This window comes from Culex pipiens, chromosome 1 (assembly GCF_016801865.2).
Source record: "Culex pipiens pallens isolate TS chromosome 1, TS_CPP_V2, whole genome shotgun sequence".
Taxonomy (NCBI): Eukaryota; Metazoa; Arthropoda; class Insecta; order Diptera; family Culicidae; genus Culex; species Culex pipiens.
In genome coordinates this window covers 97605367-97623026 of record NC_068937.1, presented here as the reverse complement: position 1 = coordinate 97623026, position 17660 = coordinate 97605367, and the positions used below count along the sequence as shown (strand labels likewise).

The 17660-nt window shown below is 43.7% G+C and overlaps 1 protein-coding gene across 1 annotated transcript; it reads right to left on the bottom strand.

Annotated features, from left to right (window-relative positions):
* Window positions 1-2524: 2524 nt before the first annotated feature.
* Window positions 2525-4553, bottom strand: LOC120427681 (tubulin--tyrosine ligase-like protein 12). Its single transcript, XM_039592562.1, has one exon. It carries the CDS (start codon window positions 4444-4446, stop codon window positions 2575-2577), a length of 1872 nt encoding a protein of 623 aa, XP_039448496.1. The 5' UTR covers window positions 4447-4553; the 3' UTR covers window positions 2525-2574.
* Window positions 4554-17660: the final 13107 nt, after the last annotated feature.

The following is a 17660-nucleotide window of genomic DNA, read 5'->3' as shown; positions in this document are numbered from 1 at the left end:
ATTACAGAATCGAATAGGAACACTTTTCAAAATAAATGCTGAAAAGTTCTACTTTTCAATACATGAAAATTTGACTCAAAATTTCACTCAATAGGTGTTTTTCGGAATTGCAAAAAATGTTGTATGGAACTCGTTGCAAAACTTGTTTTATTCAGCACTCGTCGTATTTATCCAACTCGGTGAACCTCGTTGGATAAATGTACGACTCGTGCTGAAAAAATCCTCTTTTTGCAACTTGTTGCATAAACTACTATTAATCAATTCGTCTTGAGCCCGTTTTAATTTCAAATTGAATAAAATTGATAAAAAAAAATTAAAAATCGTTTTAAACATTCTATGATTTTTAAGGCTAGTGATTTTTCACGGCACGAAAACTACTTTGAATTCTAAATGTAACCCAAAATGTGAAGTGAGCAAACAAGTTATTTAAAATTATGTGGTTCAAATTTCAATGCTAATAAATTTATCTTTTGCTAAATAAAAAAATTTAGTATTAATTCTTTCAATATTTTAAAATCCAGCTATTGTTTTTTTAAAAGGTCAAAGGATAATTTTACTCAAAAAGACGAACTCATCGCTACAGTGTCCTGATGCAAACATACCCAGTCAAATCAATCCGAATTCTAAAACGGAATCTAATTAGAATCGTATAAAAATTCCGTTTCAAACGCAACAACCGGTTCAAACACGGAACCGGTTGTTGCGTTTGAAACGGAATTTGTATACGATTCCAATTAGATTCCGCTTTGCAGGCCAAGGATTGATACCTACCCAGTCACGAAATATTCTAGCAGAGCTGGTTCTGTCAGAATCCTGCTAGAACCATGGAACGTTTCTGCTAGAATGCTGTTAGAATATCCACCTCTGTTAGAACTCTGCTAGAATCCTGCTAGAACGCCGTGACTGGGTAAGAGCATGCAATGGCACTGATCTTGTTGCGTGCTCTTCGGTTGACGTCCAGGTAAGGAACATCCTGGAAGGAGCGCAACTAACTACATCCGTAGTTCTGTTAGATCATCCGAATTATCTTGATCAGAACAGTATAGCTCTGGTTCCTTGCAAGTGTCCTATTTTCTTACCTCCACGTTGGCTTGGTTTTCATGATGACCTAGCTGGTGGCCTGTGGAAACGGATCGTAAACCTTTGACCACCGCGGGTCAGAGTCGAGACGGCTGAAAGAAAGGGGCGCGAAAATGTGGGAAAGGGTAGTAATTTGTGATTGTAGACGGTATTGTTTTGATTCGCAGTATGTTGAGTCAACTGCTGTGGATGTATCTGATTTTCTCTTCTCTTCATCCTCAGCTACCACCTATCTCCTATTTTTATTTTGCTCTACTGATTCTCACTTCTTCACTGATTCTTCTATTTAATAACCATCATTTGATTTTGATTTTACTAACTTTTGATTCTCTTATCTCTCAAAGCTTTTCCACTCTTTTTTTTTACCAATTGATACTGCTGTAACAATCTTTGTTTTTTTTTTCCTTAAAAATATACTTTTCCTTAATGTTAGTATGTGTCTATTTATCATTTGCCTATTCTTTTTTGATTTTATTGCGAATTTATTTATTTGAATAATTCTTTATCTGTCCTATAAATTATCATTACTATAATCTAAGCTTGTTTTTTATCTCTATTTTTTAACTATTGTCTAATTTTACATCTACTACATCCAGCTTCTCATTTTTATTCATTAAAATACGCTCATCCTTCTCTTACTATTGATTCTTGATTTTAATAAAATATATTCTCTTTTACTGTCTATTGTTTTCAATCTTCACCCTTTTTTCAAACAAGTGAGGTTTGAGTCCTTACTCAATTTATGGAAATGGTTAAAAGATTAACACAAATATTACTATTGTACTTTTGGTAAACTTTTGAATAACATGCTTAGGACCAAAAATTGTAACAAAACACCGCGACAAAAGAAATAGCAACATATAAACACGACTCAACACTAGGAAAGATTTCTGGAGAAAACAATACACAGTAAAATAACAATTAGTTTTTGAATTCAATCTAAAATAAAACAGTACTTGCTTTAATGAAAATTGATAGACACACTATAAATGGTTAGGAGCTTATACTTACATCAAACCCTACGTAATGTACCACCCCCTGCCGAGTTAAAATGCGTAACCGGAAAAGAAGGTGTGCATGCCTGGCACGAACACTCAAAGCGTGTTCTAGCGTGTTGCTCGTACTGACTCAGAGCAAGGGTGAGATGTAGGTGTAAGGGCAGTGCGTGTTCGTCGGGAACCTGGTGCATAAGATCGGTCAAGGCCCATTCTTACACTGAAAATTGCGAATTGCGAATATATGTAGAAAATCGTGTTCAATGGTGAACCCTGACTCAATCATAAATAGTTTTCGATGATTTGCAATCATCTTTTGTGTAGGAATTGCCGTTTATTTGAGGTTTCTTGAACTTTGTATCTGGAAATTGGAAATGGGATTTGAGTGGCCACCCTGCCCTAAATTTAGAATACTTTGGATGTGATATTCAGATGAAGCAACCGTAAAGTAAGGCTCGGTCAACAATTGTATTTTTGACTTCTTTCCACAACCACCTCTTCAAGCAATCTTCCGGAACACGTCCGGATTGTCCTGGTCCAAAAACAGCAAATTGAAGATATCGTTGTAAAAGTTCGGATAGTACTCGCACGCTCGCTTGCAATCCGGCGTAAAGTTCATCTCCAGAATCTTCGGCTGAATGGTGGTCCCGGCGTTGGACCACTCCAGCATCAGATCGACCGCGTACAGGGCCCGTGATTGCGCACTGGCACCGATTCCACACGGCGGACCGACCCGCGTAGCTCCCTGCAGCACCTCCTTAAGCATGTCGCAAATGTCCGCCTCGATGTTCTCCCACGCGTGCTTCGGATATTGGACGGCCCACTGGTCGAGGAACTCTTCGCACTTCATGTGGCGCAGCTGGAAGTTTGCCTCCCCCCGGGAGTAGTTCATCACGGTGAAGTGCTTCTCGTAGTCGTCAAAGTCGTCCATAGAGAAGGGTTTGTTGGCAAAGCGCAGGAAGAAGTTGGTGTACACGTACGCCGACAGCTCGTCGACGCTCTTCAGCAGGACCACGTAGCGGATGTCGAACTTGACGCGGCCACCCTCAACCTCGGGCCGGTCGAACAGCACCGGATGTTCGATGTACTTTTGGGCGATTTTTGGACCGGTCTGTTGAAGGCGCATGATTTGCGGGAGGCTCTTGGTGATGTACATGTCCAGGCCGCGGGCCAGATTCCACGGTTTGATGATAAAGTGATTGTCGAGACCTTTTTGGGCACGGTTCTGGAAGTAGCTGACAAACTCGACGAGTTCCGTTTTAAGGTTGTACGTGACCGGCAGCCATTTCGGGTTCGCTTCAAGCAAACCTTCATCGTCGGTACTCTTTTTCGTGGCCATTCTTCGACAGACCACACTCAGCAGATCCTTGATCGTGATAACGTTCTCGAACGGGAACTGGTTCACGTACTTGTTCGGCGTGGTTTGGCTAAACTCGCGGTACTGCTTAAAGTGCGTCGTAAGCCACAGAATGTCCGCCTCCTCAGCGTTGTCCACAATCTCAAACGCCGGATCGTTCAAATACCGATTGACAAACTCGTACTCGGAGTAAACCTTCAACGGACTGTTGCCATCGAAGAGTGGCGGCGCCACCTCCGGATCCGGCAACGATTCCTCAATATGCCCCGCCAAAAAGTACTCTTTCGAAGCTTCCTTCTGCGTAAAGCTTTCCTCAACCAACGAACTGTACTCCCAAGGCAGTAGCAAACACTCCCGCTCCTTCGTATCGCTCGGAACGCCCTCGACGTAATCCCGGAACAGCTGATCTCCCTCGTCAATGTCCTCGATCGGAAACAGCAAACTGTACGTCATCTGCTCGCTCACGTGGATAAACGGCACAACCCGGCAATTTGGCGAATCTCCGTGCCGAATCCCGCTGCCCAACTCGTCCATCACGTACCAAATCGGCATCCGGTTCTCCACCGAAATGCCATCCCCGTTCAGCGAGTACATGTTGCACCACTTCCACACCTCTGTTAAAATCCGCGCAATAACCACCGTCCCAGGCACCTCCTCCTGCTCAATTCCCATCATAATGGCCAACCGGTTCACCAGCGGCGGATGCTCGTTCAACAGCTGCCGCGCGTTATCCGACCGGAACGTCCACGCGTGGTCCACCAGATAAATCTCACCCGGCTGATCGGCCCGAATGCCGCCCTCCTTCGAAACGGCCACCGTCCAAATCGGTTCGCCGTCCGCCCGTTCCTCCTCGCCGTAATCGATCAGCAGCAGCGAAAAGACGTTCCCGGCGTCAAACACCTGGTGCTTCAGCTTGCGGAACAGCTCCGGCCAAAAGTGCTCCGGAACGCCCGAGGCCTGCAGCTGGGGCCGGTGCGCGGCCAGAAAGGTGTCGTACTCGTTGAGACCGTCCATTCTCAGTTACGTTAGCGGGGGGAGATGGTTCGCCACGCGACTTTTGTGATTTCTTTTGACTTTCTGCCCAGCACGTTGTTTTTGTTTTGAGTTGGTGGGTGGAGGATGCCGGCAGATGACAGTTGACGACGGTAATGATGGACGTTTTCAGCGAAGACACAAACCTTACCATCACTCATGATGTTTCTGATGGTGAACCCAGTCGAGAAGATATGCCGTGAATCAGGTCGAGTTCTCGATTCAACTCTAAATCAATTTTTACTGAAACAAACTGAAATATGGGACCAGCCATAAACCACGGGGGGGAGTGGGGGGGGGGGGGCTGGTTGTCGATTGTCCACGCTCCATACCAAAAAGATGTTATTTGTATGGAAATTGTCCCCCCCCCCCGGGTTTGAGATTTCCAAAAAAGTGTCCACGTGGTTTGTGGATGGTCCCTATCCAACTTACACTAAACGCAACTAAAAAAGTTTGATTAGTTTCGGATAAAATAGACACAGACCATCTAAAATAGTGCATCGTTTTCGAAATTTCAAGCTTTAAAGTGCTTTTAAAACTTACGTCCTTGTTCAGACTGTAGTCTCGATTCGCACCAGTTGACGGCCCCTTGTTTGCGCGTAAGAACATTCGGAAGCACACATGACGCCACCCAAATGGCGAATCGTGTACTGTGTACTCAAACCGATCACATTTTGGTGGATGGTCGACACTTCTCAGACGAGATGGACGTCCGATCGTTCAAAGGACCGAACATCGACTCTGGTAGCGTGCAAGATTCGAGTTAGGCTGTCGAACGTGTTGACCCGCGAACTACGAGGATAGCGCGGTTGAACGTCCAGCGCCTCTCGAGCAGCGACGACCGGCACCGCCGAAAAGAACGGGAGTACGACGAAACGGTACTTGCCGAAGCGGAAGCACAGTACAGCGCGAACGATAAGCGGAGGTTTTACGCAACTGTCAACGGTGTGAGAAGTTAATCCACGTCTTCCCCTGTGATGTGCAATGACACGGGAGGTAACCTGTTGACAGACAAGACTGCGGTGGCGGCTAGGTGCAAGGAGCACTTTCAGCAGCTGTTGAACGGTGAGACATCGTCGAGGACAGATAACATGTTGAGGACGATGGAAAAGCTGTGGACCCGCCTACGTTGGAGGAAGTAGCTAAGGCTGTTAAGGAGCTCAAGAACGGGAAATACGCGGGAAAGGAATGTCATTCGCCAGCATGTTGTTTGCCAGAAACTCAAATGCCAGAATGGGTTAAATGCCGAAAAGTTTCAATAAAATGATAAAGAATACTAATTGAAAGTATTAACATTGTTTCTAATTCTAAAGTGACAACATTGTCGTTCTACGCATACTTGACCCATGTCATTTTTGGTCGATTCTGACTTTTTGTAATTTTTAGGTTTAGTTTGACGTTTACTTTTTGAAAAACACATAAAATCTAGTACTTTGTTCGGAAACTCATTGAAAACAACACCAATTCTGTACTTCTCCAATCGTTGTACTTCTACGCATAATTGTCCCACCAAGTATCTTCTTTCACGAAATTATCAGTTTTACGAAGTATTGTATCTTGTTTACCTATTGTATAGCAAGAGGATTACAAATAATGATTAGGGACTTAGGGGTCGTGCATAAACCACGTGGCTTTTTTTTGGAGAATTTTTGACCCCCCCCCCTCCCCCCTCATGGTTTTTCGTGGTTTCACGCCAACCCCCCCCCCCCCCCCCCTATATGGCCACGTGGCTTTTTCCTCCCAGGTGAAAAATCTTTAAAAAAAAAACAAAATAAGTATAGATTTCAAAAATGTTTATCCACAAATGATATACCGTCAGTGGTGGTGACTTTTGGTCAAAAAACGATATTACTGTTGTTATTTCTACACAATAAAAATTTTTCAAAATATATCGAAATAAATAATGTCGGGGAATGTTCCTGAATGAATGATTTACCAACATTTTCCCAGAATATCGCTGTATAATCACACCGTTCATAAATCCCAATAGTTTTAAAATTAACTCAAACTCACCCTTTAGAGGGGGTGACATTGGGTCAAATACAAAACATTTTAATTTGTGTAAGTGCTGTAACACCATTAAAACCAATTTAATAATATATTAAAAAAAAAAACAGAAATTCACTTAAAAGTGTGAAAAAAGTATGACATCACAAAGTTTAAGGTAAATAATAACAGTATAAAAATTTATTGAAATGGTACAGAAAGTAAAAAAAACTCTCAACAAAACAAGAAACTTAGTAAAACACATGCATCCAAAATTATGGAATTGCAGTGCAATTAATAGCATCCAGAATAAATATGCTTTAGGAATTAAAGCTATTATGTTATTAAACAGCATTCATGATTTAATAAAAATGCGCTTTTAAATATTTTCATAAAATCAAAATTAATAATTAAAAAAGTAAAAAGTGTTGTTTCCGGAAAAAAATATTTTAATTTTATTTTAAGGAATATATCTAGTTATAAAAGCTCCTTGTTAATATTTATTTTATTCCAAACATTCATAAAAATCCAAACTAACGCAACTTTTCTTTTTAATTAAGCACGATTGATTCCAATGATTTAGTGTGTCCAAAAAAAGTCGAGCTGTGTAATATTTTTTCTCCATACAAGAATCAGAGACAGGGACAAACATTCAATATTACGACCTTTTGAAATGTTAGTCTTAATTTATTTTTTTTTTTGAAAATATTGATTTCGAAAAGATCGGAAAATTTAACGAAAGTTTTATTTATAAACATTGAAAATCGCACCATTAGTTGCTGAGATATCGACATAAGAAAATTATGGGTTGTTTGGGTGAGACTTAGTAAACATCAATTTTATGTTTTTAAATCTTTGCATGGCAATATCTCAGCAACAAAGTTCAAAAAAAGCACTTCAAAAATATTTTTTTCAAAAGTGGGCAAACATGGGCAGTAATTTTTTTTTAAATTAATATCAGCAACTATTTTTTTACAAGTTACCTAAAAATAGCTATAACTTAAAACGGTGCACTTTATGAAAATTTCACTAATGTACTTTTAGATTGCAAATTTGATTTTACATCGAAAAATTTAGTTGACATTAAGTTGCGGTCGATATTTCTATTTTTTTTTAATTCAGTAATGATTCAAAAATTCATCACTCAAACAAATATTTTTTGCCCGTTCTGGAAATTTCTGAAAAGCTGGCAAAATTAAAAAAATAGTGTTTTTTGCAAATCATGTTTTAATGACAAAAAGTGAAATTAAAAATCAGCAAAATAAATTACCATTTATCATTTTTTTCAGTGTAGTCCTTATCCATACCTACAACTTTGCCGAAGACACCAAACCGACCAAAAATTTCTTCAAAAGATACAGATTTTTTAGTTTTCATTGATGCCAAATTTGTATGGAAAACTATATGGACAAACTAATGATGCAAAATGGCTTGGGCACCAAAAAAGTTTCAGACGGATTAAAAAAATTAAAATTAAAGAATAAAGACCGATTTTGTATAGAATTGCTCGGCTGTACAAACAAAAGTTATGTGAAAATAATCGAAAAAACCGATTTCGTGTCTTTGGCAAAGTTGTAGACAACGCGCTAAAAATCATTCTTTTAGTCATGGACATCCAAATTGTTTAAGTCTTACTCTTACTTTAAATTGAATTTGCTATGCTTTGATAAATTTAAAAAAAAGATTGAGCTTAAATTTGGAATTGATTTAATTTTTTTTCAGTTGTTTAAATAGGCAATTATCTACGATTTAAGATTTTTGATCCAACTTTTGGTTGCTGAGATATAACCTCAAAATAAATACAAAAAAAATATTAAATATAAGTTATTTTTTCAATCTTTTCAATATCTTTGAAATTATTAACACTGGGACGCCCAACGCATGTCCAATATACACGGATGCCAAAGCCTCCCTAAAACGTTGGAACGGTAACTTCACCTCGCAGATTTTCGGGCTTGTCTCCGCGGATTTTCGGGCGATTTTTTTTAATAGAGCAAACAAAAGTTGGAACGACGTTTTTGATCGCATAATTTACAGATGTGATCAAATCGAGTTCTGCAAAGTTTAAAGATTCCGGTACGAAGGCGAGTGCCATCGACTTGTCGCTCTGTTCCAACAGTCTGGCAATTCTTTGTGACTGGAACGTGCTCCAAGATCCTCGTGGCAGTGATCATTTGCCGATCGCTATTCTGGTTAGCCATGGCCCACAGCAATCGACAACGGTGGAGATGCCTTACGATCTGACGCGAAATATCGACTGGAAACAGTACGCGGAGGCAGTCTCCATTGGAGTTGAGTTGCAAGCAGGGTTGGTACCGCTTGAAGTATATGCGTTTTTGGATAATTTGATCTATGACAGTGCGTTACAAGCTCAGACGAAACCCGTCCCGGGACCGTATATCCGAACGCGCCCTCCACTTCCCTGGTGGGACAAGGAGTGTACGGATCTCTCGGCGGCCAGGTCAGAAGCTTATGTGGACTTCTGCAAGTGTGGAATCCGAGCGAACTTCCAAAAGTACAGAGCTCTTGATCGCAGGTACAGTAATACTCTGAAGCGGAAGAAGCGAATGTACTGGCGGGAGTTCGTTGAAGGACTACCAGCAGATACGTCCATGAGCACTCTGTGGCGCGTTGCGAGGGCCATGCGTAGATGTTCCGTTCCGAACGAGGGTGTGGAAAAATCGGACAAGTGGATATTGGATTTCGCCAAGAAGGTGTGCCCGGACTCGGTGCCGACACAACCATCATTCGACGTTGTTGATGGGAGCGATTCTAATCCTCCCTTCTCGATGGTAGAGCTCTCCATAGCACTATTGACGGGCAACAACACTGCTCCTGGTCCGGACAAGATCAAGTTCAGCTTGCTGAAGAATCTTCCGGACGTCGCCAAGCAGCGTCTGTTGAATCTGTTCAACACGTTGGTGGAGCAGAACATAATTCCACACGAATGGCGACAGGTCCGGGTGGTTGCCATTCAAAAGCCCGGTAAGCCGGCGTCCGACCACAACTCGTATCGTCCAATCAGCTTGCTGTCGTGTCTACGCAAGTTGCTGGAGAAGATGATCCTCGACCGCCTCGAACCATGGATGGAACGAGAGCACTTGCTGTCAGACACGCAGTATGGCTTCCGGAGAGGCAAGGGAACAAGCGACTGTCTAGCCTTGCTGGCCACAGGAATCGACATAGCCCGTGGTAAAAAAACAGCAAATGGCTTCTGTCTTCCTAGACATCAAGGGTGCATTCGATTCAGTCTCCATCGAGGTGTTGGGAGTAAAGCTGCGGCGGAGCGGTCTCAATCCGACGATGTGCAACTTCCTCATCAACCTGTTGTCAGAAAAACACATGCACTTTGTGCAAGGTGATCTGGCAATCACCCGGATAAGTTACATGGGTTTGGCACAAGGCTCACGCCTAAGTCCATCCATGTATAACTTCTACGTCAGCGATATCGATGATTGCTTGACCGGAGACTGCTCCCTTATACAGTACGCAGATGACGCAGTGGTTTCAATCGCTGCCAAGAAGGAAGTCGATCTGGGCCATGCGTAGAGGTTCCGTTCCGAACGAGAGTGTGGAAAAATCGGACAAGTGGATATTGGATTTCGCCAAGAAGGTGTGCCCGGACTCGGTGCCGACACAACCATCATTCGACGTTGTTGATGGGAGCGATTCTAATCCTCCCTTCTCGATGGTAGAGCTCTCCATAGCACTATTGACGGGCAACAACACTGCTCCTGGTCCGGACAAGATCAAGTTCAGCTTGCTGAAGAATCTTCCGGACGTCGCCAAGCAGCGTCTGTTGAAACTGTTCAACACGTTGGTGGAGCAGAACGTAATTCCACACGAATGGCGACAGGTCCGGGTGGTTGCCATTCAAAAGCCCGGTAAGCCGGCGTCCGACCACAACTCGTATCGTCCAATCAGCTTGCTGTCGTGTCTACGCAAGTTGCTGGAGAAGATGATCCTCGACCGCCTCGAACCATGGATGGAACGAGAGCACTTGCTGTCAGACACGCAGTATGGCTTCCGGAGAGGCAAGGGAACAAGCGACTGTCTAGCCTTGCTGGCCACAGGAATCGACATAGCCCGTGGTAAAAAAACAGCAAATGGCTTCTGTCTTCCTAGACATCAAGGGTGCATTCGATTCAGTCTCCATCGAGGTGTTGGGAGTAAAGCTGCGGCGGAGCGGTCTCAATCCGACGATGTGCAACTTCCTCATCAACCTGTTGTCAGAAAAACACATGCACTTTGTGCAAGGTGATCTGGCAATCACCCGGATAAGTTACATGGGTTTGGCACAAGGCTCACGCCTAAGTCCATCCATGTATAACTTCTACGTCAGCGATATCGATGATTGCTTGACCGGAGACTGCTCCCTTATACAGTACGCAGATGACGCAGTGGTTTCAATCGCTGCCAAGAAGGAAGCCGATCTGCTAGAACCCTTGCAAGATACCCTGAACAACTTGGCCCATTGGGCAGTTGAAAAGGGTATTGAATTCTCTCCGGAGAAGACGGAACTGGTCGTTTTTACGGGGAAGCATGAACCGCCGCAGCTCAATCTTTCTCTCTCGGGAAAGACTATCGAGCAGTCGGACCACTTCATGTACATGGGTACCATCTTCGATCAAAAGGGAACATGGGGGAAGCACATCAACTACCTGAAGCAAAAGTGCCTGCAAAGAACTAATTTTCTGCGCAGCGTCTCTGGCAACCGGTGGGGTGCTCATCCTTCTGACCTGCTTCGACTGTACAAGACAACGATACTCTCGGTGCTGGAATATGGCAGTTTCTGCTTCCAATCAGCTGCGAAATCACGCTTGTTGGTTCTCCAGCGGATACAGTACCGAAGTCTTCGCATTGTCTTGGGATGCATGCACTCAACTCACAACATGACCCTCGAGGTCTTGGCGGGAGTATTGCCTCTGCGAACTCGTTACTACGAACTGTCTTACCGGTTCCTGATCCGGTGTGATTACAGGAATAAACTGGTAATTGACAACTTTGAAACGTTGCTGAACCTTCACGTTGAGTCTCGGCGCATGCTTCTATATTATGACTTTATGTCATCGTGGGAGTGGAGCCCGAGCACAACGGTACAGCGCACGCCTCCGTTAACCAGCAGCACCCTGATTGGCTTCGACACGTCCATGAAAGCCGATACTCGCGGTATCCCAAACCATCTTCTGCGGGGAGTTGTACCGTCGATCTTCGCATCAAAGTACAACCATGTTCCTCCAAACAACAGATTCTTCACCGATGGCTCCAAGCTCGACGGCTGTACGGGCTTCGGTGTTTATCATGAATCTTATCAGCTGTTCTTTAAGCTGAAGGACCCGAGTTCGGTTTACGTCGCAGAGTTAGCCGCGGTTTACTGCGCACTGCGAATCATCGAGACCATGCCACCTGACCACTACTTCATCTTCACCGATAGCTTTAGCTCTGTTGAGGCTATCCGGACTCTGAAGCCGACCAGGGAGTCTACGTTTTTCCTCACGGAAATACGCAAGACTTTAAACAACCTGGCGGCTCAGTCCTTCAGCATCACGGTGGTATGGGTCCGCGCTCATTGCTCGATTCCGGGTAATGAGAAAGCGGACTTGCTCGCCAAGAAGGGTGCTGAGAGTGGAGACATTTATGAAAGGCCAATTAGCCTACAAGAATGCTACGGTTTTCCGAGGCAGCGTGCGCTTCTGGATTGGCAAAATCAATGGGACGACGACACCAAAGGACGTTGGATGTATTCCATACGACCTAAGGTGCAAAGAAAAGCCTGGTTCAAGGGAATGGACTTGACGCGTGGATTCATCAGAACGATGTCCCGCCTTATGTCGAACCATTACTCGTCCAAGGCTCATCTGTACCGTATCAACATGAGTGATACGAACCTTTGTGACTGTGGGCAGGGTTATCAGGACATCGACCATCTCGTATGGGCGTGTCCAGATCACCATGTTCACAGAATTATGTTGAAAGATACCCTCAGGGCCCGAGGAAGACCACCAGAAATCCCGATGCGAGACGCGCTTTCTCAACTAGACCTTGATGTTCTCTATCCTATCTATCAGTTCCTCTTAGATTCCAAAATATCTATTTAGTTTTCTTCCAGTTAGTTTCCCTTCAGTTAGTTTTCCTCTAGTTAGTATAACTCGCCTTCACACAAAGCCGTCGTTTCTGGTTGCACCGGAAGCAAAGCAAGATCGCCCCAGCAGCTGGACACCGAGTTGCGGCTGAGGACAAAACGCAAAGGCCAGCAGAGCCAACCAAGACCCCTACACAATCCCCCTTCCCTTCCCACGCCTTGTCTTTAACATCAATCCCTTCCCTACTAACCCCGAGTAGGCCGCGGGTAATCGGCTTCCCTCCCTCTAACATTTACACACAAGATCCTCTGTAATTATTAAGTCAAATGTAATTACAAAAGCCGACTCGGTCCTAACCAGGTCCCAGTACCGAAAAGGACCTAATAAAAATAATTTTATGAAAAAAAAAAAAAAAAAAGGAAGTCGATCTGCTAGAACCCTTGCAAGATACCCTGAACAACTTGGCCCATTGGGCAGTTGGAAAGGGTATTGAATTCTCTCCGGAGAAGACGGAACTGGTCGTTTTTACGGGGAAGCATGAACCGCCGCAGCTCAATCTTTCTCTTTCGGGAAAGACTATCGAGCAGTCGGACCACTTCATGTACATGGGTACCATCTTTGATCAAAAGGGAACATGGGGGAAGCACATTAACTACCTGAAGCAAAAGTGCCTGCAAAGAACTAATTTTCTGCGCAGCGTCTCTGGCAACCGGTGGGGTGCTCATCCTTCTGACCTGCTTCGACTGTACAAGACAACGATACTCTCGGTGCTGGAATATGGCAATTTCTGCTACCAAACAGCTGCGAAATCACGCTTGTTGGTTCTCCAGCGGATACAGTACCGAAGTCTTCGCATTGTCTTGGGATGCATGCACTCAACTCACAACATGACCCTCGAGGTCTTGGCGGGAGTGTTGCCTCTGCGAACTCGTTACTACGAACTGTCTTACCGGTTCCTGATCCGGTGTGATTACAGGAATAAACTGGTAATTGACAACTTTGAAACGTTGCTGAACCTTCACGTTGAGTCTCGGCGCATGCTTCTATATTATGACTTTATGTCATCGTGGGAGTGGAGCCCGAGCACAACGGTACAGCGCACGCCTCCGTTAACCAGCAGCACCCTGATTGGCTTCGACACGTCCATGAAAGCCGATACTCGCGGTATCCCAAACCATCTTCTGCGGGGGGTTGTACCGTTGATCTTCGCATCAAAGTACAACCATGTTCCTCCAAACAACAGATTCTTCACCGATGGCTCCAAGCTTGACGGCTGTACGGGCTTCGGTGTTTATCATGAATCTTATCAGCTGTTCTTCAAGCTGAAGGACCCGAGTTCGGTTTACGTCGCAGAGTTAGCCGCGGTTTACTGCGCACTGCGAATCATCGAGACCATGCCACCTGACCACTACTTCATCTTCACCGATAGCTTTAGCTCTGTTGAGGCAAGGCTATCCGGACTCTGAAGCCGACCAGGGAGTCTACGTTTTTCCTCACGGAAATACGCAAGACTTTAAACAACCTGGCGGCTCAGTCCTTCAGCATCACGGTGGTATGGGTCCGCGCTCATTGCTCGATTCCGGGTAATGAGAAAGCGGACTTGCTCGCCAAGAAGGGTGCTGAGAGTGGAGACATTTTTGAAAGGCCAATTAGCCTACAAGAATGCTACGGTTTTCCGAGGCAGCGTGCGCTTCTGGATTGGCAAAATCAATGGGACGACGACACCAAAGGACGTTGGATGTATTCCATACGACCTAAGGTGCAAAGAAAAGCCTGGTTCAAGGGAATGGACTTGACGCGTGGATTCATCAGAACGATGTCCCGCCTTATGTCGAACCATTACTCGTCCAAGGCTCATCTGTACCGTATCAACATGAGTGATACGAACCTTTGTGACTGTGGGCAGGGTTATCAGGACATCGACCATCTCGTATGGGCGTGTCCAGATCACCATGTTCACAGAATTAAGTTGAAAGATACCCTCAGGGCCCGAGGAAGACCACCAGAAATCCCGATGCGAGACGCGCTATCTCAACTAGACCTTGATGTTCTCTATCCTATCTATCAGTTCCTCTCAGATTCCAAAATATCTATTTAGTTTTCTTCCAGTTAGTTTCCCTTCAGTTAGTTTTCCTCTAGTTAGTATAACTCGCCTTCACACAAAGCCGTCGTTTCTGGTTGCACCGGAAGCAAAGCAAGATCGCCCCAGCAGCTGGACACCGAGTTGCGGCTGAGGACAAAACGCAAAGGCCAGCAGAGCCAACCAAGACCCCTACACAATCCCCCTTCCCTTCTCACGCCTTGTCTTTAACATCAATCCCTACCCTACTAACCCCGAGTAGGCCGCGGGTAATCGGCTCCCCTCCCACTAACATTTACACACAAGATCCTCTGTAATTACTCTTAGCTTTAAGAAAAATGTAATTACAAAAGCCGACTCGGTCCTAACCAGGTCCCAGTACTGAAAAGGACCTAATAAAAATAATTTTATGAAAAAAAAAAAAAGTTTAAAGATCATCTAAACATCCTTATAATTCACTCAAAAAAATGTACCGGTTGCCCAGACACGAGAAATTCTGGCAGAATTGGTTTTGCTAGAATCCTGCCAGAATGGTTCTAGCAGGCCTGCCAGAATTCTTTAAGAATTTTGCTAGAATTTTCTGACAGAGCGAAATCTGCTAGAATTTTATAAGAATTTTGTTAGAACACTCTGACAGAGCAAAATCTGTCGAAAATGACGTCATTTTCGCCAAACCGCATTGCCACCGCCATTTTGTCAGAAAACGTGTTAGGAAAAATTGTAATTTTTTCATCAATCGTGAAAATTGTCACGTAGGCGCCTTTCCGTTCGTAACATCCACTTCCCGAAGTTAGGTAAGGATGTTGTGAATAAATCGTGTACATTCAAGTTAATGAAATTTATTTATTTCACCTCCACAGGCGCTAATCCCAGAGATCTATCAACTTTACGAAAGAAATCATCGATAACCACACGGTGCCCACGAGGGAATTCCACCGCCAAGATTCTCGATTCTGGTAGCAAACACCACCCCTGGGTCGACCGGAATGTTGGACACCGGTTTTGGTTCGAGATTCGCGATGGGACCATCTACATTGGACAGATACGAGTTGGGACTCGTCGTCGAGTTCGGGAGCTCCGCTTCGACGTCGTCGGCCAGTCCACCACCACGGAGATGCCGGCTAAGCTACCTATAGTGTAGAAGTGGTAGAACCAAACCAGGAAGTATCCGCCTTTGACCCGCTTCGAAGAACTCCGGAAACAAAAACAAGTGAAAAATGAGCCTTTTAAAAATTGGCAATTGTCTCAAAAGAGAAGCACACAAGTGATAAAGTTGTTGTTTTTTGTGTGAATGATTTTGTGTCCAATAAAATGTGAAAAATCTTGTTACTGTTTTCTAAAATCAAACAAAATTATAGCTAATTCCTTTCTTAAAAATCTTAATAGAATGTTCTCACAAAATTCTACCAGAATTCTAGCAGAAAATTTCTGCCATTTTATTCTAGCAAAATTCTTACTGAATTCCAGCAGGAGGCCTGTCAGAATAATTCTAGCAAAATTCTAGCAGGATTCTACCAGAACCGGTTAATTTCGCCGGCTCCTGCTAGAACCGGTTATTGCATTTGAGCTAGAATTCTTTGAGAATTCTTGCAAAGTTCTGGCAGGATGATAGCACGGTTCTAGTAAGAATAATTTCGCTCTGCTAGAATTCTGTAAGAATTCTGCGAGAACGCCGTGACTGGGTGGTTGAGTTATGCCCGAGAACCAGCGAGTTGCACATTCCAGTTTGACAGCTTGCTCAGAGCAGACGTGTTTCCTTTGAGCGCGTTTTTGGCGGTGTTTTTTTTTAACTTTCGCCGACGGCCATGGCAGCGGCCGCGACGGCGGAGAGTGAGTGGACGGAGCATAGGGCTGAGGAAGGAAGGCCGTTCTACTGGAACGCGGCCATGAAGAAAAGTGTGTGGGAGAAACCGGACGGGTTCCAACCCAAAACGCAGGCGGCGACGGGCATGGAAGTGGAAGACTCCGAAGGAGGAGGAGAGGACAGGGGCGAATTTCGTCCCGTGATCAAGGTTCGGCGCAGGAAGGCTAAGGAGGAGATCAACGACGGCAATGGCCAGGAAGTGGAGAAGCTGCTCAGCAACAACAAGTTCAGCCCGCTAGCGGAGAAGAGCAACAACAACAACAATGCGAACCCAGCAGCAGAAAAAACCACCCCCGAGGTACCAGCACCCGGCAAGTCGGCAGGGGAGAAGAAGCAGCCACCGCTGGTGGTGAAAGAAACGAGTTTCGCCCGCCTTGCGAAGGTGATGTCGACATGTGATGTCCAGCCGGAACCAGAGGCGTACTAAGGCCGGGTGTCACCCGGGGCGGGCTGCCCGGTGTCACCCTTCTCCCCCCCCCCCCTTCTCACACCGCCCTTTCTAGGTTTAATCCCACCAAACTTATGTCACATGGTATTCTTCTTACAAACTGGAATTTTAAATAATACTCTGCAATGAGTAAAAATCTTGCAATGTAAAAAAAACAAATATTTTGAAAATGAAAATTAAACTTTTTATATTAAAGCAAAGACTTTTTCAAAAAGTGTTTATAATTTGATTTTTTTCTCATATGCAAATACACGTATTATAATTATCTAAATAATTATATCGAAGAACTAGTTCAAAAAAGAAGATATAATTCAGCTCGGCGAATTTCCTTATAAATAACAGATTTTTTTAAATGACTTATATTCAGAAAATATGTTGTGTCATCAAATACACAATACATTATTTTTATCGTTTGATAATGTTTACACAGAATATTCTTTTCATCAAAATCATTTTCCTTAAAATTTAGAAAGATTAAAAATTCATACGCTCAATAAAAATATTTGAATTTCATTATTTTTTTAAGTAAAACGTTATGCTTTTTAAATGATGCATTTATTTTCAGAAAATTGTTCGATACGAGATTGAAATATTCGTAAATTTTGAATGCTAATTTAAATTCAAATATTTATTTTCTAGAAATTTTGTTAAGATAAATATTTTTTTAATAATTATAAGACATGACATTTGTTCAAGCTTTATAAATCTTTTTCCAAAGGCAACAAATTTAATGAA